Source organism: Mugil cephalus, chromosome 10 (assembly GCF_022458985.1).
Source record: "Mugil cephalus isolate CIBA_MC_2020 chromosome 10, CIBA_Mcephalus_1.1, whole genome shotgun sequence".
Taxonomy (NCBI): domain Eukaryota; kingdom Metazoa; phylum Chordata; class Actinopteri; order Mugiliformes; family Mugilidae; genus Mugil; species Mugil cephalus.
In genome coordinates, this window is record NC_061779.1 from 6,780,462 (window position 1) to 6,802,829 (window position 22,368).

The 22,368-nt window shown below is 40.7% G+C and overlaps 1 protein-coding gene across 1 annotated transcript; it reads left to right on the top strand.

Moving 5' to 3' along the window:
* Positions 1-200: 200 nt before the first annotated feature.
* Positions 201-22,107, top strand: cbln1 (cerebellin 1 precursor). The gene is made up of 3 exons (XM_047595269.1): positions 201-1,008; positions 2,305-2,424; positions 20,008-22,107. The coding sequence occupies exons 1-3, from the start codon at positions 751-753 to the stop codon at positions 20,203-20,205; spliced, it is 576 nt and encodes a 191-aa protein (XP_047451225.1). The 5' UTR covers positions 201-750; the 3' UTR covers positions 20,206-22,107.
* The last annotated feature ends 261 nt before the right edge of the window (positions 22,108-22,368 follow it).

The window sequence follows — 22,368 nt, forward strand, 5'->3', positions numbered from 1 at the left end:
GATGGATGAGTCTGGGATTGAGAAAACCACACACATACAGAAAGGGAGAGAGAGAGAGAGAGAGAGAGATGCTCGATAAAGTGGTGGGGCGGGGAGGAGGGGGCGGTCGCCACGCGGTGATTGGAAAATATCGAAGACGCGCACGCGCTAATCCGATGATGAGTTAAAAAAAAAAAAAATGTGACCAGGGCGGGAGCATCTTTCGCTCGCGCGCCGCATCCCTTCCTCTCGAGCCCTTTGTGTTTGAAACTCTCATATCTCACATATCAATAATTCAAGTGCGCGCGAGAGAGAGCAGACGGAGCTCGCCCGCCCCCCCGCGCGCGCTATGAGTTGCGCTGCCTCGTCACTCGTCCAGGGCCCCTCCGCACCGAGCACCACTCTCGCTTTCTGTGTTTCTAAGTGACAGAAAAGCTGCCGAGAAGTGAGAAAAGAGGGAAAGAAAAGGTGAAAAGCGCTGCTGACTCCGCTGGAGGTACGGGGGTAATAACGCAAATCTCGAGGAAAAAAAACAAGAAGGGAGAAGAGACACCTCAGAATAAACCGTCTCTCCTTAAAGAGAGTCTGCGAGGGAGTTTACTGTAGGCTAATTACATCCAAGAAAACGGAGTGGCATCTAGGTGTACTGCGAGCCTTTTTAAGGTTAATCGGGGGAACACCGGGAACTCTTTTTTGACTTTTTTTAAAGGGGACGAGACCCACAGTTTGAGGTGTGACCACGACCGAAGAAGTTCACCGCTCTGGTCCGGCATGTTGGCGTTTTGCCTCCTAAGTGCCGTGTGGCTCGCGGCGAGCCCGGCCCGCGCCCAGAACGAGACGGAACCAATCGTCCTGGAGGGAAAGTGCCTGGTGGTGTGCGACTCCAACCCCACCGCGGACCCCACGGGCACGGCGCTCGGGATCTCTGTGCGCTCGGGCAGCGCCAAGGTGGCGTTCTCCGCAGTCCGGAACACCAACCACGAGCCCTCCGAGATGAGCAACCGGACTATGGTCATCTACTTCGATCGGGTAAGAGGAAAAATGTGTATTCCGTTATATTTCAGCACAAGTATACAACAGAAAAAATAAAATAAAAAATAACTTTAGAGTGTTTTTTTTCCAGTTAGTCTTGATGTAGTTTCACGTCTATTATTTACCAATTGGAGAAAGAGCTCATGTGAAGTTTAAGATGCATATTACCTGGTGTGGGAGCTGTCAAATATCATGTGGAGGAAAAGGAAAGACTATGTTTTAAACGATGCAGAGGATGTTTCAGAGACCAGGAAACAATGAAACTGTGCGTAATTCCTGCGCCTAAGACTACAACGAAACAAATTGGCTTTTTTGGCACCTTAAAAATGATAACGCAGACTATGAACAACAGAACTCAACTTAGTCAAGTGATGTGTCGTGTAAGACGTTTGAAGGTACCTTACATCTAAGAATCCAGATTAAACTGAGTGATGCACAGAACATATGTCACAGTGACTGGACGTAGGCGTGAAAGAATCTGGTGCACCTCAGATCATGGAGATAACCAAAGGAGGCGCGATCTCGGAGACGGTTCATTTTTTTTTATCATTAATTTCTGAAGTGGAAGGGTAGGACAGGTAGAATCAATCCTTATGAATATGTTTGATTTTTTTTTCTTTTTCTTTTGAGCTGGCGATGTGGTGCATGGAAACTGACACATCGCCAAATAATTTAGTAACGGCAGGTCGCAAGGGCGAGGTCCTATCCGCCTGCCGTTAAAGGTTAATTCTCCCTCAAACTGCCGTTCAATTACACGCAGACAGTTCGCCTCCGTCCATTAAACCAGACATTTGGCTGCAGAGATGCATAATTGAACAATTCATTTGAAAGATTGATTAAGTTCAATCTCATTCCCCATAAAGTTTGGATGTTCTGACAAGGTAGAGAAGCCAAGATAAAAGAAGAGGGGGGTATCTGTCTACATCAGTGAATCTGAGCGGGCGGTCTGGGACCTCAGGGGCCCCTTACATTCTCAGCAGAGAGGAATAAAAAAAAGAAAATATACAATAGCCTAAAAGAAAGTGAGATTCGTCATTTTCAATTAAAAAAGACTAAAAAAGACGATTACATTTCGCAGTGAGTAAAATGTGAGGACATTTTAAGTGGAGGTTAAAATTATTTGAGATGTGTCTGTTTTTATGATGCAGACCACAGTTTGGTTTTCCATCCATAATAATGCATTATGTATGCATCCGTGTGAACTTGCAGTAGCCTACCTGAGTGTAAATTCTTTCTTTCTTTCTTTCTTTCTTTCTTTCTTTCTTTCTTTCTTTCTTTCTTTCTTTCTTTCAGGTTTTAGTAAACGTTGGGAAGAATTTTGACGAGGAGAAAAGTAACTTCTACGCGCCGCGCAAAGGGATTTACAGTTTTAACTTCCACGTAGTCAAAGTCTACAACCGCCAAACCATACAGGTAGCGTCTTTCACGTGTGTGTGTGCGCGTGTTTGTATGTCTGTGCGCTCTACTTGGCTGTTTTTGTTTGTTTTTTGTATTGTTTTTCCCCCTCGCCCTGCCCCTCTCTTCATAAAAGTTGAACGCCAGTCATTTTGTAGATATTTGAGATGTCTTTCCCCCGGAGACAACGTCGTAGGTGGGCGTTAACAGATGAAAGCTAGTCGGCCGCGCGCCGCCCCCCCGCTGGTCCAATCATAATTAATCAATACACGCGCAGAGGACAGAGCCAAATGAACCGCGCGCGGCCGGCAGGAGGACCGGGGTGCTGTGGTGCGCGCGAGGAGGGGCGCGAGGCTCCAGAGGCTTTACTTTGAGTACCGGGGCCAGCGTGCGCGCTCTCCTCCTCTCTGCTTCCTCTCTGGATCAGAAGAGGCAGCAGGCTGGCAGAGATTTTTGATTATTCAGAAGATTAAAACTTTAAGTGCGTTTTGAACACAGCAAACAGAGATTTTAATTTTCTCTCTCAGACACGCAAAGCCACTCACACGATGGCACAAATAACATGTTTTTTTTCTTTCTTCACATATTTGTTCTGGCAGACACACTTCCTGCAGTGAGCCCCATCACAACTCTTCTTTCATCCTACTAACAACTCCTTTTACGAAGCCTTAGCTCAGTCTCGACATCCTTTTTGATGTGTCAAGTGATAGGAAGCGCTTGAGTGGTCTTAAGCCCATTTCTAGCATTTAACATGCACGTGATGAAGCTTTACAAGCCACAGCGTTAATTACGATGTATCTCTTGCAAATTAAACTGTTGTGTAATTATGCTGCGGTGTCCCCGGGGCTTCTGCATTATGTTTTGCTGCTTATACTTTATTACAGTAGTCTTGAATTAATTAGCATGGCAGCAACAGCATTAACGACAATAACAACAACAAGAGGGGCGGGTGATATTTGAGGGGGAAAAGCTACATCGAGCTCGCAGTCATCTTTGTGTGGCTGGCACACACTTGACTGCTGCAACGGGTGTAATTAAGCCTGTCATACCATGCACGGTGATAATGCCTCCAACATTAACATTAGAACTGTTATTTCTGTCTGTTTTTTTGCCTTCTTGATGTGAAGCTACGGTGTCACTATGAGATATTGATGGTTTTCACAGCAGCAAAAGGAATAATTAAAAAATCTATTTAGATTGGATTTAAGTTAGAGTTTGGTATAAATCCTCTAAAATTCATAACGTCTGAAAACTGAATTTGAATGTGTGCGCTGCTCTTGTGTTTTTTGTTTTTTTATTTGACATGAAAAATACAGGTGTCGGTTTGTCCTCTCTCCTCCGAGCATCCAGCCTGTGCGCTGCTCACCCTCAACCTCTTCCACTCATCCTTCCATCCATTCAGCGCATCTGCCGCGTTGAAAACTCCCACTGTTTGATTGCCTTAGAGGCAGCTACTGTGGTGCATGCAGGAGATGGAGAGACAGCAGGGAAAGGAGGGCAGTTGAGAGTAAATATGAAGCACTGAGAGGGACAAGAGGAAAAGAAAGAGTTGAGAAGGGATAACCAAAACAAGGAAAATGAAGGGGTGAAATGATGAGTGCAGGGATCGGAGAGAATGAAACGCATGATAGAGGGCAAGAAGACATCATGAGTAACTATTGATTGGCAGAGCTTGGATAAATGCACAAAAGGAAGGATAAACAGTTTATTCTGTCTCTCAGCAGCCCCTTCCTGTCAGTCTTTCTGAAAGGGGTGAGAGAAGTGACGGGTCCTTGCTTCTTTGCCTAACAATTAAACACAAGTACTGCAATTTACATTCATCATATTTTAGTTTAAGGGGACACATCAGCTATTCTCACTGCCAGTAATGGATGCCTTATTTACATTTATGTTTTTGAAAACCACTCTGAATATACACATCAAATATTTTGCTGCCAGGTTTCATTTCAGGTGCAACTACTTACATTTCCAACTAGTGCCACTTCGCCCTATCGCAAGATAAATTTAGACACATAAACTCCTTCTCATGAACTGAGCACATCTTGTACCTGCAGCTTAGAACAGAGAGCTCATAGATCAAAAAGGGAGGATAGTCAGCAGCGTGAGCTGCTCTCAAGTTATTGGTTGGCTTTTTAATCACAAGTGTCTTTTTTAATTGTATTTTTAAGACTATAAAACTATATAGAAAGTAAATATAGACATTAGACAAAGGTAAACGTTCTTCCAGAGACACACAAACACAACATAAGCCAACAGTCTATTATTAGTGTGAAGTAGATGTTCGAAATAGTCCAAAAACTGGTTTCAAACATCTATTCTGAGATTGGCACCGGATGAGAAAAGGTAACTGAAGGCAAAAATATTTTGCCAGTAAATCGTGGAATTGAATATTATGAAAAAATAGTGTGGTGATGAATGTGGTGTGAATAAGTGATATTTTCTGTTCGTATTTTAAGTGTGAATTCAGTAGGGGCCTTCGTGAAGGCCCCAGGTTAAAGGATCAGAGCACTGAAAGCTTAACGAGGAGCCTGCCCCACAATGCCTCACGCCGTGTGTTGATTACAGGCCTTTTCAGTCGCTGTGATTTTTCCATTTAGGGAAGAAAAAGGAGGCACTGCTTCAAACTGCTGTTAGCGCACTACCCTGAAAACCTTAACTTTACCTGAATCCTTTTAATGTTTTCCCTTGCTTCCATGTTCCATTACACATTTTATTCTCAAGTTTAGGTCATTGGGTTCATCATGTATTGTGATAAGATTCTTTACCCAGTTTCAAATGCTGTACAGCAGACTGGGAATACAAAACGCTGTCCTTGTTAGTTTTACCGTATGCAGGGAGACTGCTTGTAATACCAACACAGTCCAGTGCTGTTTCAGTTTACTACATTCATGTTGTGTGCGTTTAGCATTACTGGTGTTAACATTAATTACGGTACGACATGGGATCCTGATTGAACTCATTTGTATGAAAGTCATATAGTATTTTCTACTTGCCAAGGAAAACAAATCACAGTAGCAACTTACCAATTTTCATATAATTGCAAGGCAGGATGTCCACAATTGATGTGGACTATAGTCTGTCCTTTTTTCCTAGTAATTAATCTAATGACTGAATTATGTGAGATAAAATATCGAGGTAATAATTTTGATCATGCTTATTTGTTAAACAACACATTCATATATTGAAATGTTTTTATAATCTAAAATGGATGCCGTTTAAAAATAGTTTTTTTTAAAAAGTCATGTCGCAAAGTGCTGGTCCCATACAGTCACCGCTTCATTAAAGTGCTGGCAAATTCCGTTTTAAAACGCTTTTAAAGATTGATACATGCAGTAGAAGCACTGAGATGAAACTTTACTCTAGCCACATCCCTGCTAGATGTCCTAAAATATCATCAAACAGTTTATTTAATATAGTAGCATTCCCTGTGCAGCGTTCCACTACAGCCAACACAACTATGAGACGTGGGCCAAACACAAAAATTAGCCCTCTTTCACTTTTATTTTACCTCGACTGTGAGCATTCATATCTTAGTGTAGAATAATATTGAATTACCATCATGAAGTAATAAATGCACAGTGAACTAAATGCAACTGATTTTTGGCCTATGACCAATATACTGGATCAGATTTTAAAGATTCGTTCAGAAAAGCTTCAGAAGATGAAACAGATGAGTGGAGAGTGAGTGTTAACACTTTAACAGGTGTTAACAAATTAAACTGTGGTGTAATAAGAGTAGAGGTGAAGATGAGCGTCAATGATTGGGCTTCACAATTCAAATCTTTTCTTCAATTACAGTGAAAACTTTAGACTTGGATCAGACTCAAGATAATATAACAAATACTAGGATGGCTCATTTTCAGTGGACTACAGCTGAGCGTCAGAGGGACGTGAGTGGCCAGCAGCGCACAGTGTCTTAGTACAAGTACGAACAGAATGAGCCGCATGAGTTACTACATAACAAAAAGAAAAAGGAATACTCTGTCCCTCTGTTAGTCGTTCAACAATGTTCTTCTTATTGAGTGGAGACGCCTGGAAATGAGAAGCAAGACAAAGCCACATAAATAAACGTCTTATCTGTTCCTGTGTTCGCTTGACTTTGAAAGTATGACGGGAGAAAGCAGGAAGAAAAAGCCATCGAGACGGTATATTCTTGCAGTTGTCAGGGCCCACACACACACGCACACACACACACGATGTATTTCAAGGGTGGGTATAGACAATTCTGTGTACTCATGCCATGTTATTCAAGAGATGTCAGTCCGTTGTTCCCGTGTTTTAAATCAGGCTCATATATTTTGAACAGATACCGGTTAGATTAGGCTGCGGAGACATTCATTGTCCCCAGAGGAGGAAACCTGCTGACTCTGCTAATCCGCTGCACCACCAGTTAAGATTCTAACATGTACCAGATATATTGGCAGAAAATGAACCGAGACACTTTTTTCACCTTAATATCACCGCGATACACTGATCAGCCACAACATTATGACCACTGACAGGACCGTCTTTTGACGATACAATGTTCTACTGGCAGCAAACGTTTGGGTCTGACAGAAGGTGGTCGTAATGTTATGCCTGATCGGTGTATGTGTTGTCTCAGTGAAACGTTCACTCAGTTGCTGGGCTGCACATTTGGTAGATGTGTTCCTGTTCGTGTCCCCCTCAGGATAATTTTGCTGATGATCTTTTCATCCACTGCCACCATCACGATCTCAGTTCGTCCAGTACGCTTCTTTACGACTAAATGAATGAAAAACAACAACATTCTCACCAGCCTGAGTTGTACAGTATGTTTTTCAAATGTTAGCATTGTAACAGGCTAAATTAAGTCTTGTTTCCCCAAGTACGCCTCTATTTTATTACTGTGTTTGATATTTAAATGTTAAAAGTTTTTATTGTCTCAATAGCTTAATTGTCAAATAACTGCAGCACTTGGCCATTGACGGGTGGTATGTCATGTGGTACACAAACTATATTGTCAGTTTCCCAATTAAGTGATACTGATTGGTTGCTTACACTAATAAGAATCAAGCATTATAGTGTAGTATGTCTGAAAAACTAATGTCAAATGTAAAACTCAACTTTTAATTAATGCTATGCCATTAGTTCTTTTATTAAATGTGCCATTTTAATGAATTTGTTTGGGGGGAGATGTGACAGTACTGGTGACTGAAATTATCCATTGTCAAGAAATTGTATTTTTCCAAAGTGAAGTACTGCGCATTAGCTTTTTGTGGGGCAAGGAACTATATATGGTAACTTCAGCACTCATTTTAAATTGCATCTTTGTTCCTCTCAGTGAGGTCAAGAACCATGTGGTTTTAGTTCAGCCAGTGAGAGAAGATCAAGGAAACATTCTCATGTGGTTTTCAAGGTCCACCTCTGCACGTACGCTGAGAATTACTGCTTTATTCGGTACCACGAGTGGTGTAATGTACCACAAGTCGGTACCAAGTAGCGTAATGATGATGATGTGGATGTTAACAAGTGCCTGAGTCAGCACTTATAACTGACTTCTAATGGTCTAAACACATGTTTACATTTGTTTACCACTTAAAACACCATTCATCTTGATTTTCTCCATTCAAATTAAATTAATATGAAATATTTTATCAAAGTAAAAAAAAAAAAAAAAAAAAAGTCCCCTTATTCCCTATATTAACACTCTAGGGTTGAAATTTCAGTGAGTAAAGGCTTAAGTCAGTGTGTTAAAGAAATGCACCAAGTACCTTGTTAAACATGCCTCCCATAGCTGTGAATGTCAGGATTATCACTTTAATGTGATAGTTTCTCTGTATTGTTCTTGTGCCCTTTAGATCAGATTTAATGTCAACTTCTCACGTGAACCTTTATGTAAATGATGACTCAAACTGTATGTCTGATTACCACATGGTTTAAAATAAGAACACTGCTGCTCCTCCACTGTTGAATTAAAGGAAATGCATTACTTGACGGATTCTAAAATTGAAATGTGATCTTAGCCATAAGAATAAAACTAGCCCAGTGCCGTTGAGTGTAGCTGTCTGAAATGACCGGTAGCCAAGTCTCCATTGACCAGAAACAGACCAAAACATAATCGGCTGCTCATCTTTCTGTCAGATTTGAATTGAAATTGAATTAAGTGGCAAAGTCCTTCATCTAACGTTCATTATTTTTGCATTGTGATGTGATAATTAGCCTTTACCATGGGTTTAGTTCAATTTGACTTCTCAGTTACTAAGTAATGTCTTCCAACTTCCTGGCACTGCGAGAGTTCAACTTGTTCCACATGCAAAAAGATTCATCTTTCTTTTCTTTTCTTGGCCCCTAAAAGGAAAAAGATTTATATCTCCACTTTATGAGTATTACAAGTACACACATTAACACAGTGAACGTGCCAGATGCTTGGTGTCACTTGAACCTGTGTTCATTTTCTCTCTCAGAACATTAATTATAGGAAGTTGTACTGATTTTTGTATTTATGTGTGAAAGAGAGGAGGTGTTGAGGGAAAAAAAGTGTTCTTTGGATATTCATTGTTTTTAAAATGAACAAGATGATCACAAAAGAAAACAGTGAGTCATTTGGACTGTAGACATAGTCTAAAAAAATTACTTTTACTTTCATGCCAACAAATATTTGGGACTTAAGTTTAACTTCAGCACTGATTTTCTCCTCAGTTTCAGACCAGTCATTAGAAATGAATCTTTCCATCTCATGGTTATGTTTTAGCAGGGCTATGAGGCAGTTTGATGATCGGACAATCGAGAAAAAAAAAAAAAAAAGTTTACTTGCATCTGCTGCCAAAATGAAAGCAGCACTTGCATCATAGTATATATGTTGAACAAGAGCCACGGAGAAGCCCCCTAGTACGGGTTCAAATGTCAGGCTGTGTTAACACCAGAGGGTAGAGAACTGTTTGTAATTTCAAGCTGCAGCTGACTCAGAGGCCTCAAGCTGATGGGTGGATGTATGTTTTGTCAGAGTGTCATTACAGACCCTTTATCTGAGGTTGAGATTTTTATTTTTTATTTTTTGCAAAATGATTTCGTGTAGTTATTGGATTTGTCCTGTCTTCCTAAGTCGTGTGTCTCATGACAGCTATTGCCTGGTGTGAATAATATGAATAATATACGCTCATTTTTGTTAACTAATTTAATGGTGATATATTCAATTTTCTCTTGTGTGTGTATGTGGGTGTGTGCGCGTGTGTGTAAATGCTATAAAAAATCACAGGACCATCTGTTCTTGTTGAAGTTTTTTAAAATGATTTATCTTAATTACCCTTCATCATCTGGTGTTTGACGTTTGGCAGCAGATTCAGAGTTTCATGTTTTGCTTCTCACCAAAGGAAAAGAAAATTGATGGTTAAAGACTTTGGCCAGTGGTTTCCTCAGATTAATGGTGCTGTTAACTTGAGGCAGTTTTAATGAAGACTGGCTGCCGTATTTTAAAATCTGTTTTTGTTCCCGGGTCTATAATTTCAATCGGTTAGAAAAGTTCAAGCCTTTACTTCGGCTGCCTACATCTTTTTGAATACTTTCTGCTTCACACTGAAGCAAAAGCAAGTCTTGAGTCTGTCAGATTGTTTGTAGCCTCAAAGCCATTAAAAAACAGAGACATACACCAATCTGCCACAACATTAAAACCACTGACAGGAGATAGTGGATAACATTGACCACCTTGTGACGATACAATTAGAAATCTGAAACTACGTGATCTAGATGATCTAAGAGCATCAAGACTGGACGGCACATAACCCTAAACTCTCATACATACATACATTAGCCTGATACCATAATTACCCAAGTAATATTTCATCATTTTCGGAAAGCAAGAAAAGAAAATAGCAGGCGTATGTGTGTCAATATTTCAACAGTGTTTAAAATAAATAAATAAATAAAAAATACTTAAAATTAACTAGTTTATGTATTTACTACAACTTTGGTCTCCAATGCCTGTTTTATTCCAACTGTTTCTCCTAATGACAGAACAGTGTCATTTACCGTAAGGCAGAGAAGAGCACTAATAACAGTCCTTTGACAGAGGCCGTTTTTATACCGGTTTTACGCCCATTTGCCAGTTTGTGTGAAACAAGTCCCTCGTGTTACTTTTATGCTGTAACTTACCTGAAAGGTTGCCCCAAGAAAACTCATTTTGCTTTCATGTGTTTAATATTAACACTAGGATAATGACAGCAGCACAGATGCTTGTCAGTCGCAGCACATATTGAGCGAGCAGAACAGTGACGGGGGGCCTGTGTGGCTCCTGTGTGCTTGGCAGAATCCAGGAAGCTCGTAATAGCCTTCTGCAATCTACAGTACATAAACAACAGGTCGTTGTAGTGCCCACGTTTTTTTTTTTTGTTGTTGTAGATTATTAATAGTAAGTTCCACACTGACCAAAAAAAACAAAACAAAACAAAAAAAAAACATGTAGGCTTTAACGCAGGCGACTGGTCAGAGCAGTAGCTAGGATACCGTTTGAAGAGCAATAGCTTGATGCTGAAAGGACAAGGGATCAAAGTCTACTCTATTAATGGAAAAGTGGACATTTATGGGTCATTGGGTCATTCATTCATTAATTTAACTATGGTGATCTTCTGCTGGTTTCATTTTGTACTGCTATTTTGTTTAACAAAATATTTGGCCAGTGCCATTGGTTTATGGTTTTAATAGTCGTTTGTAATAGATTTGTAAATGAAGGTATGATAAAATAGTTAAATATATTTTGCTAAATGCAATGGATATATTGCTGTAACTTCCAGGTTCTGCCTCCAAATTAAAAGTTAATCAAAATGACCTAAACGTTCAATTGGATGAAAAGGAAGTTACAGTGTAGTTACAAACCAAATAGAATCAACTTGAAGGAGTTCGTCTAACGAAAAAAGTTGGGAACCTGACCTGCTGTTTGCATTTACTGTTGTTGCAAATTCAGACTAAATTTAGGCTCTGTTATCCCGTTATCTAAAATCTCCGTTAGCGAGCGTTTCTGCTCTTTCAACAGGCAGACACTGAAATGTTTTACTCTGTTCCATTTACAAATTAAACAACAAAAACATGACTAGCTCAGCTGGCTAATACCAGTAATTGCTTTTGTCGATTGTGTTGTACAAAGCAGCAACTGTACGTTTCCTCAATATCTGCTCTGAAGAACAGAATCTGAAAACAAAACAGCGAGTTGATTCCACCAAATAAACAACGCTGACCTACATTTAAAAGCTGCTAAACAGCAAACATGTTCCAGATACTAATGACAACTGAGACTGTGGAACAGGAAGAGCTTCAGTCCCAAAATACAAAGCTTGTGACATGTGAAATTATGTATCTAAGTAGAAACTGAGTTAGACAACTACTGTAGTTTTTAATATTATGCTTTTAGTCAACTTTGTCTGAGTGACACTGTTCCATCCTGTTCAGACCTTGTTTTATGATCCAGTCTGGACCATCCAATCACAAGTGACCAGCTTTAGGTACATGTGTTCAGACCTGACATAAACCTACGTCTCAGCATCTCATCTCGTTTTTGTCTCTGTGTCCAAATAACCCCCGACATCATCTGTGCTGCTGTAGAATATTTTAACAGATGATGTTTCTAATGGATTTCTACTGCTGCTCCAGAACTGAGAGCCGCATTGTTTTATGTATCATGACTTTGACTTCACACGTTAAGTTGTTATTTATTAACATCCACAGTGACTCACATTATAACTCGAGTCCTGGAAGCTTCCATAAGCACCATAGTCTACAGTAGTGAAGGTAAATAAAGATGCTGGTAAATTAGGAAATACATAACTTAACCACACATGCCCCTGCATCAGTAGTTAACAGAATCACAGATGTGTACTCATTTGGAAATTCTTACTTGGATTTATTTATTTTTTGAGTTATACCAACTACAAGGACAGACTATTTTAAAAGGCTCTCATTACTAATGAGCAAACATCACTTATGGTGGATTTTCTTTTTAAACAGTGGCCGTGTGTTGTTTTTTTTTTTTGTTTTTTTATTTCCTGAATGAATGAAAGAAAACTCTGCTGAAACAGAAGCAGTCTTGTTGAGTATAGAACGTCTTTAATGCGACCCAGGACACAGAGCCAGACCACCTCCAAATGTGATGTCGGTGCATCCTGTATTTCCCAGATTTGATCTTAATGCAAGGTCTGAACAGGCCCAGTGAAATCTACTGATGCTGATATCCCACACACATAATATACACCAGAAGTCCTGTCACTAAGGATTAGGATTTATTTTTCTTTAGTTGGACTTTTCTGCACAACAATAACAGCAGTGTTCTTATGTTAATTGCAAATTTTAAGGTTAGTTGTGAAACATCATTGGGACGTGTTATCGATGCCTACCATGTTGATCTATAAGAGGTTTACAATTAAAAGTGTATCATTCAACCTTTCTAGAGGGTAGAAGTGTGTGCAGCCTTAGTGACTTTGTATTATTGTAGACGATGTATAGATTTCTTTATATAGCTTACACCTGCTGATCTCCGTTTTTCCCAGGAACAGGCTCTTGTCTATTTCCGTGTACCCATCTCCTGTATAACCCCGGGTTTATTTCACTACAAACTTTAGAAAACTTTCTCAATGGGGAAACTTGCCATTTTTAAAGACAGGGGTGTCACAGAGCCCAGACAGCTGCAGCCATTATGCATTTATCGCCACCGTGTCTCTGAAAGAGAGAGTGAAAAGACGGGGAAGCAAAGGAACAGATGCACAGATGAAAGGAAAGTGAGAGGATGGAAAAAAAGGGAGAGGATGACAAAAAGGAGGGAAAAAAATAACCAGAAGAGTATCATTGTCATGTCAAGGCGGTCAACTGGACAGGAACTGATGATGCAATAACAGGATGTCATCGTGTCGTTAAGCATTAAGTGCTGCACTGAGACATACGACAACTTCTGTTTACATATCGAAAGCCGGATTTTATTCCTCCTTATTTTACTCTTTAATGTTCTCCTATCCATACCATCCTATCTCTGCTTTCCCATCCTCTCTATCATTCTCTCTCCCTCTCTCTCTGTTATTATGTCTGTTTCTCCATTACTCAGACACTTAATTGGTGCTTATGCATTAATGAACGCTGATCGATTCGGCCCTGACATGACGCGCAACCCTGTTATCATGCTTTTATAGTTATGGCTGGTAATTGTGAGGGTGTAGGTGTAGCAGACTGTGTTAAAGCAGAGAGAGGAGAGGTGCAAGACAAGCACACACAACAGACACGCTCTTTATTCCTACAGGTGTGTTTGTCTGTGTGTGTTTGAGTTCGGTAACCACATCCTTCCAACACCACTGTCACACTTTTATTAGAGGTATGCATCACAAGCACGCACCACACTCTGACTGTGTGTCAGGGAAAGAGAGGGAGAAATGAATCGGAAAACATATCTATCTTCTACAGGTTTCACTGTAATCACCGTTTCCCATACAATGTTAATGCTATCGCGTCCCTGACAGCGTCTAATTTAACCCGACACGGTCTCATAACGAAACAGAAATATTTTTGCATGTCTCAAACAACACTGTGATTGCCTTGTTTTTCCTACTTCCCAAAATCATCTCTCCTTGCTGGTCAGATTGTCTCTGTCCCCTCCACACCGGCCACTCACCAGCTCTGTACTGAAGTTAACTTGACAAAGAAAACGTTACGGAAAACTCACGTAGCATGTGAAGCTAATGTCAATAAAAAAATGATGTTACCACCACTTATGAAGAGTTAAAACCTGATGTTTGCCCTCTTGATTTTTTAGACCGTGGGTCAAAACCCGGAAGAAAAGACTCCAGACGTAACGTGAACTAGCTTAACTTTGTTACCACTAGCTAGCAAAGTTAAATTTCAATTAAATGTATTTGCTTTATTTAGTCTTACATGTATTTGTTACTGTTCCCCTTAACCACCGCCTTCCCCATTCTACCCATTGTTCCCTACTGGTTACTATTCTCATCCATCTATCCATCCACCAATCCGTCCGTTTACTGCCCTTGAAAGGTCTCCAACAAATGTATAACGGGCTGCATGGCAGGATAAGACTCCAGACATAACGCAAATAGCTTAACTTTGTTAGTGCTAGCTAGCAAAGTATACATTAAATGTATTTGCTGACGCTTTATTCAGTCTTGCATGTATTTGTCCATAGAATGCCATATCTAAATAGCTTATGTTTAATATTCATAGTATCAATTTAAAGATGGACTGATATAAAACGCATGCTCCTATTTTATGTGCGGACATTTCATATACTGTATAAATTGTTTTAATAGTTGAGATAATATCTGAATATCTGAACAGCAGACCCAGGGTCCCATGAAATATTGTACTCTAATAATTTAGGTCAAATTCTGGCATTGAATGCGTGACCATTAGAAGTCTTCGTTTTCTATAAGAACACCATGTGAAAAAAACGGTCCCTTGTCTTTTTTTCTACATGGCATGTTCACTATACCAATATCACACAAGCCTTTAGGTTCTTTCAGGAGTTGTCCCAAATTCATATTGTTTTAACCGAGTGTGTATGTCGCTGCCTCCCAACACAGATCTTTCTGCTAAAGCCAAAAAGCCATTAATTTAACTCGTAGACAAACTTGGCAACGTAGAAGATTCCAGGCACAACCAGGGAACATGTTTAAATAATTCAGTGAGGAAAAAAAAAAAGAGAGAGAGATATTGCATGTATGTGTGTGTGTCTGTGTGAAGCGTGAGTGTGTAGGTGCTCCACATGAGTGACTTGGCTGAATGGCTGTGGGAGAGGGGGAGTAACTGAGTGATGTAGTGATGCTGGCTCTTCTGTGTCTGCCATCTCTGTCTCTGTCTGCAAGCATTTCATGCACAATGGACAGAAACAACATAACCCTCCCTCCCCTCCCTCCCTCTCACCGCTCCCCTTCACCCCCGTCTTCCTCTTCTGCCCATTTCTCCCTACTGGTTACTATTCTCATCCATCCATTCATCCGCCCGTTTACTGCCCTTGAAAGGCCTCCAAAAAATGTGCAACGGGCTGCATGGCAGGATAAGATCCAGATTTCATGTTCATAACATGGAAGTTGGAATTGATTAGAGTTCATCGTTCTTCGGTGATTGAAGACTCTCGAAAACGGTGTAATGTTTGTAATCAATCAACCAAGACACGTATTAAAGCAGTCGTGATTTTACTCGAAGGAGACTCTAAAAAAGCACCATCTCACATTAGCCGAACTGCTCGCTGGTATTTGTGTCGAGGGAAATTATGAATTCACTACACACTAGTCTGTTCAGTGGAAATATTTGTCTGATCTGGTGTTCATGCAAAACAACAAACAGACAAAAACAAAATGTACCTGGCAGCCCTGGCTCAGTTCTATTTCAGTGGTAACCAGCAAATTTCACAAAATTCAACTAAACAAGCTGTTTAATGGGAAACGGGGTAATAACTGGCCTTTTTCCATTTTTCTGAGAGGAACCATTATCTGCCATTTATAGCAGTTGGGTACCTGAGTGAAGAAATTGGAGGTATGCAGCTCCTCATCTACCAGCTCACTGTGGCTGCTTCGTCTGGTTCCATTAGTCCCGTTTGTGCATTTTTGGACATTAACTGAAGTTTAGGAAAAAGTTTAATAGTTCTGTTTTTATCCCTCCACAGTCAGTCTGAGTCCGTCCCTCTCATTCTCTGTTTCAGCGTCACTGATCTTGTCCTAGATTTCTCTGTTTGCTGCTGTTCTCAGAACCAATCAATTCCAAGTCCGTGTTCTTTAAATTGCAATTCTGTCACTCAACCACTCAGACCGTCCTTCATGCAGCTCCTTCCTCGTTCCCACCTCCAACTCATCCTGGTCGTCTACGACGTCTCAACTGAGTGAGGCCTTTGTTGCCTGTTCTTTTTCCCAAATAGTCATAGAGTAAAATGATTATTTTAATGCAGCTAGACTGATCCAGTGCAGCAGTTCCAGTCACACTGTGGATGTTGTAGCGTGTGTTTGACACTTTATCAGGTGTGTAACTAAGTTTAGGTAATGAAGACATTATTAAGAACATCAGTACTCACAGAAATACACAGTTCATCCACACTTCACTAATATATTTATTAAGATAAATAATTACATGACACTGTATACAGTAAATATGGCCTTAAATTCTGTAAATATATACCAGTACCAGACACTTCTCCGGTTCTCTGCACCGTTAACTAACAAAATTTTCAGTGTTGTCAAATGTTTAATTTTTTTTTTTCCACGACCTTTGCTTTTTCTGTTCTGACAATTTGTAAAAATGATTAAACATAGTGTTTTCATCTGATTCACGGGCTCACGGCTCAGAGCAACACACATAGCAACGCACGTTCGCACACACGCACAGCCTGTGTTACAATGTTCAATTCAAGAGGAGTGTCGGGCCAAGAGAGCTCTTGACTCTGACAGGCTCTCCATCTCCTGCCCACACACACACACACACACACACACACACACAGTCCTGACCATCAGGCAGAATGAGGTGGATAAGAGTATAATTATGAGATGTTTACAACTGTGTTCCATTAGTTACTGACAGTTTTACAATTACTTGCTTCCAGAGTGTACAGAAATATATTTGACATATTTAGAGCTCAGATGTGAATTTCTGACTGAAATAAATGGTTCTTTTGTGAAACCTCTGAATTCTGGGTAAATGTTGTAAAGAAACAAATAGTGGTGGATGCATGTCGTTTGGTCTGTGGTCTGGTGCACAACAAACCAACAAACAGCTTGTTGCTTCATTAAAGTGCCTCACTTTTACCCCTCTGAGCGTTGCAGGTGGTGGGTTTAGAACGCATCCTGGGGGTCTTTACACCTCTGTGTTTGTAGAGGTACGACTTTTACTGTGTTGTATCTGATAAAGTAAATGGTACAATAAGTCCGAAAAGCCTCGGTGAAAATCTGTGGATAAAATATTGCAACTCTTGCAAATCCTTACAGTCTGATGCAACCCATCTATCCACCCATTCCCTACACCATTTTATATCTGGTGCCTGACCAGGCCATACAATATAGATACAGAATACAATATAGATACAATATACACTGTTACTGAGCCTGCCTTTTAAAACCACTTGGATCCCTGTATGGGGGGCTGAGGTGAGATACGTGCATGATAGCATGCACCATTCTGAATATGTTGACGGGGAGAAACTCGTCTAAAAGCCTCCATCAGGCATTGCCACCTAAACGAAACACAAATAAAACCTAAAGCAACTATATGGGAACGTAACGAAAACACAAATATGGCGAACTTCTCATTTAGTGCTTGTACTAACCTCATCGCACTTAACCTCACACAAGCAAAGATGCTGCATATGTCTGTCTCTTCACTGCGACAAAATCTCAGAGAGCTACAAGCTGAAGAGTCACAAAGTATGTCTTACCTTTGCTGTTTTGTGATTAAAAGTTATATTTCAGCTCCAAAAAGCGCTTCTAATGGCTTCTCCTATGACTCTGCGTCAGTTTGAAATGAATGAGGAAGCTCCCGTTTGTTTACATGAAAAGGAAGAGGCGTCTAGGTTGGAGTGTAGGGTGGCCGACCATATGCGATTTTTGTGTTTACTTCGCTCTGGATTGTCATTGCTTTCGTTTCTCTAGACTCTGATTGGTTGATAGAGGTGTCAATCATTAAAATTGACAAATCGGTTGTCGAGATATTCTCCTCTGAGTTTCACCAATTTCACCTGCTTTTACACACGGTCTGGGTGAATGAGTAAAAACTGTTGTATTTGTATTTAGTGATATATCAGTGAAACTAAATTCGTTTTTGAAACTGGTACCTGAGAAAGGTTGATTCTGCCTGGACATAAATATGAGCTAAAACATCTCTAAAAATTGTTCAGATTCACCTTTTTTTCCACCTACTTTTGCACAGTTACTCATCAGATTTTACATTACTAATTCATATTTGAACTGGGCTTTTAAACCACTTATCAGGTGTTTTTTTTTCTCTAAATAATGTGTGTTTCTCTGACACAGTAACATATATCTTTATTCTAACACTCACTGGTGTTTGTGTCACAGGTGACCAAAATTATCCACACGGCCCTTAGAGTTGTGAAGATATAACCCGTTTATTATTATATTTCATTCACGCGCAGGAGGCAGAAGAACGGGAATAGGGACGACACACACAGGTTGTATAGTTGGAAACATGTGGGCCAATTAGCGCAGACGTCTCTTGTGTTTACATGGAGACTGGATTCCACTCATAATCAGAATTAAAAAGGCCTCATTTAACCAACTCAATCAAAGACACTGGCCCCGTCTGAAAGAATTTTTAATCAGACCGAGGCGCAACAGGAAAATATTAGATCCTTTCTCTCTGACTGGAAACTCTGCTTCTGCTTCTAAATGTTTGCACTGCGGAGGGGGTTAAACACGAGTGGATGTGACTTATTTCCAGAAGGCAGACTTGACGTGGGAAGCGTCGTTGGAGACTTCAGTCGTGTGGTTTTATTTATGGCAGAACCGCTTTGTGCGTGCCACAAAAGTCAGCTTCTGATTGATGTTTCGGGGGCTTGTGAACACACACGTTAGTCATAGTGTCCGTGTAAACAGTCAAATTGGAATTTCTGATCACAATTGTTGTCACTCTAGACGCCGCGCGCGTGTGTTTTTAATTATCACATTTAAATGTTACAGTATCAACATCCATTCCAACAAAGCGGGGTGACATAACCAAGTGACAGATGCTCGCTTTCCCACATCCGCCGCTGCGTAGTCGCGGTCGTTTCTCTTTTCTTGTCAGGGTACAGCGAGCCCGCTCACGGGAAGCTCCGTAATCTCGCAGGGTTTATGAAGTGTGATCCTGCATAAACAGACATTTCTCCAAAACACTCCTTTCGGTTTGTTTTAGCGCCGCACCGGTAACGGGGGCAGAATGAAACAACGTTTTCACTTAAGCGAAGCATACGGGGAGGGGAACGAATCCAGGCGGTGCTCGTGTTTCTGCCGCCGCTCAAAAGAGGCGCGATGAAAGCGGCTGTCTGGCCTGTGAAGGGAGGGGACACGTCATTGACAGCTACAGTGCTTCTCCGTGTAGGGAGGAGATGTCGTTCCCCGCTGAAGGATTTGTCGAGTCAGCCGCAGCGTGAGCCTTTTGTGAATGTCTCGGTTTAATCTCCTTCGATTGAAAAAAATGAAGTGTGCTCTGCTTTAAGTCTTGTAATTTTCTTAAATCCAAATCTATAGATACCATGCTAGCCACGTAGCATGGAGCTGCCAATTAAACATTCTCTTGTATGATTATAACCACATACATTGTTTTTAAAATCTTCATTTACATGGAAACATTATCACATTAAGTATTTGGAATTTGTAGGAGAAGAAGTATAAAAGAAATAAGCATCATCTTTGAACTGGAAGTAGTTTTTGAAAAAAAAAAAAGTCCCCAGTGTGTATCAGAATATAATTGTTTGTTTTAATGCAAAAGCAGAACTGGAAATGATGAAATCCCAATTTCCTCAAATGAGTGCTACTGATTTTGTTAAACGTGCACGTCATATAAAACTAGAAAGGGTCTAAACATCTTTCTCTCAAACCGAATACCCCTGGCGTGCGCTGCTCCTGTGAGCCAATTCCCCCTCTTATTCATTCTGTTTCCTTTCACCCCATCCAGGTGAGCCTGATGCACAACGGCTGGCCGGTGATTTCTGCATTTGCCGGCGACCAAGACGTGACGCGCGAGGCGGCCAGCAACGGCGTCCTCATCCAGATGGAGAAAGGGGACCGGGCCTACCTCAAACTGGAGAGAGGAAACCTCATGGGAGGATGGAAATACTCCACCTTCTCCGGCTTCCTGGTGTTCCCCATGTAGAGAGGAGGAGGAGGAGGAGGAGGAGCGGGGGTGGAAATGAAGGAGGAGGCGCTGGTGGAAAACGGAAAAGTGCGGTGAAGGTGACGGAAAAAGGCAACGCGCGGAGGAAGATGGGCGCGGGAAACGGTAAAAGGACACGGACGAGAGGAAAAGGAGAAGAAGCGGGAATGTGACAGCAGACTTCTGTTTGGAACGCTGCAGCGGGAGGCGAGATGAGGAAGGATGAGGGATGTTAGAGAGATATGAGATACGAGGGTAGAGCGCCAGTACACGAGTGTACGGCCGGCTTCTTCACTTCCCTTCCTCCTTTCATCTGTCCTTTTCATACATCCCTTTCCTCCCTCTGTGTTCTCTGTGGCTCGACTACAGCTTTGGACAGCCAAAACTTTTTTTATTCTCCGCTGAAAGACGCATTTGATCATTTATATGTTCTAAAGCCCAAGTGTAACCCTCCCTCCCTCCTTCCCTCCCTCCCTCCATCCATCCTCCGCCCACTCATCCCGTCGTTTTGTTCATTGATCACCATCAACATGAGCTTTGAGGAATGTTTCTTGATGAACTGGTCCCCACATTACCTGTGTCCCGTAAACCATTTGAACATAAATTGCACTGATTTCGGATCAGCCTCTACCACGAAGCCAAAATAGAATTTTTATAGCGGGAAACACTGAACTCTGATCACAAAATCAGAGGCTGAGGACACATTTACCTTCCCTGTGAAGCTGTGTTTTATATATCCTGTAACATTCCCCCTTTATGTAACCCTCGCTCATAACCTTGCACATAGTAGTATTAAACTTTATAATGTATTTTTATTTATTTATTTATTTGGGGGGGGGGGGCTCGTGGCTTTTGTTTAAAGTCAGGTAAAGATCCTAATCTTGTTTAAATTGTCAGAAAAAAAGTGCAATTTAAAGGACAAGACACAATATTCCCTTCCATTAACCAAAGTGGCCACTGAAACAAGATTCCTAACGCGTCTTGTGTCAAAGTTCCTTCATTTGTTTCACCATCCACCTATTTGCTTTAGTGTTTTTGACATCTTCCTCTGCAAACATTAGACTCAACCGTCATCCTTCACACGTCCATCTCCTCTCTCCATGTCTGCTTCCCTTCCTCCCCAGGATTCTTTCCCCTTCAGCTATGCTGTTTCCCCACCAGTGCAGATTCCTCTCTCTTCCTTTTTGTATACCTCCGTGAACCCCCCCCAACACACTCACTTCACTCGCTCCTTTCATCATCCCTCCATCCCCCCTCCCCCTTCCACACATCTTTATCTGCTGCTGTATTTGTTCGCCTCCCAGCACGGGTCCTTCCTTGCTTTTCTTCAATGTTGGACTGTGGACACTGAAACAACCATGAACTTTAATATATATATATATATAAAATTTACACGGTATATATATATATAAATATATCAAGACTTAAGCCACTGTTTCTATTCTCCTGGTATTATGATGATAATAATGGTAATACTAATACTGAAAACTGAATCTGGTTGATGACTATAATATCTGTATTTCCGTACTTCAGTGTTATTTAAAAGAAAAAAAAAATATTCTAAGAGAAACTTACTAGTGATTGTGTGGAAATCTGAGGCGGCTGCCATTCTGCTCTTCTGATTAAAAAAAAAAAACATGCTTCTTGTTTTTGTTTTGGGTCAAACCAAGTTGTGGCTAAAAAGCTGAGACTATATAAAAAGAATTATAGCTAAAAGGACTTTTATTATTATTATTATTATTATTATTATTATTTTGACTGTAAAATACATGTGAATATTTAGACTATGACAGTATCCTTTGATTTCTCAATCAATCAACTCAATTTATCTACTGTTTTCTTATTTATTTGCTCTGAAGAAATCAATAAAATTAAATGGTACTTTTATTTTTCTTAAACCTACTTTACGTCTGGCCTGATGGTTTGTTTTGTTGAAGATGGCAGAACTTCTGAAAGCAGCTGCAGACGTGCAGCCCCTAGTGTGTCGAGGTGTGTGATAGTAGGTGGTGTGTTCGTTATATGTGACTCGTGTGTGTGTGTGTGTGTTGGTCTCTTTATATCGTTACACCAAACTCAGTCACTGGCCTCTCTTCGCCGTACTTTTGTCATCTTCTGTTCCTCCTCCCTTTTCCATTTATTTAGTCTTTAGTTTATTCCAATGCT

What these genes read in the sequence shown, in the direction of transcription:
- cbln1 (XM_047595269.1), top strand. Translation starts at nt 751, where the DNA reads ATGTTGGCGTTTTGCCTCCTAAGTGCCGTGTGGCTCGCGGCGAGCCCG. An exon ending in TGGTCATCTACTTCGATCGG is followed by an intron (nt 1,009 to 2,304) that starts GTAAGAGGAAAA and finishes TCTTTCTTTCAG; the next exon opens with GTTTTAGTAAACGTTGGGAA. An exon ending in ACAACCGCCAAACCATACAG is followed by an intron (nt 2,425 to 20,007) that starts GTAGCGTCTTTC and finishes CACCCCATCCAG; the next exon opens with GTGAGCCTGATGCACAACGG.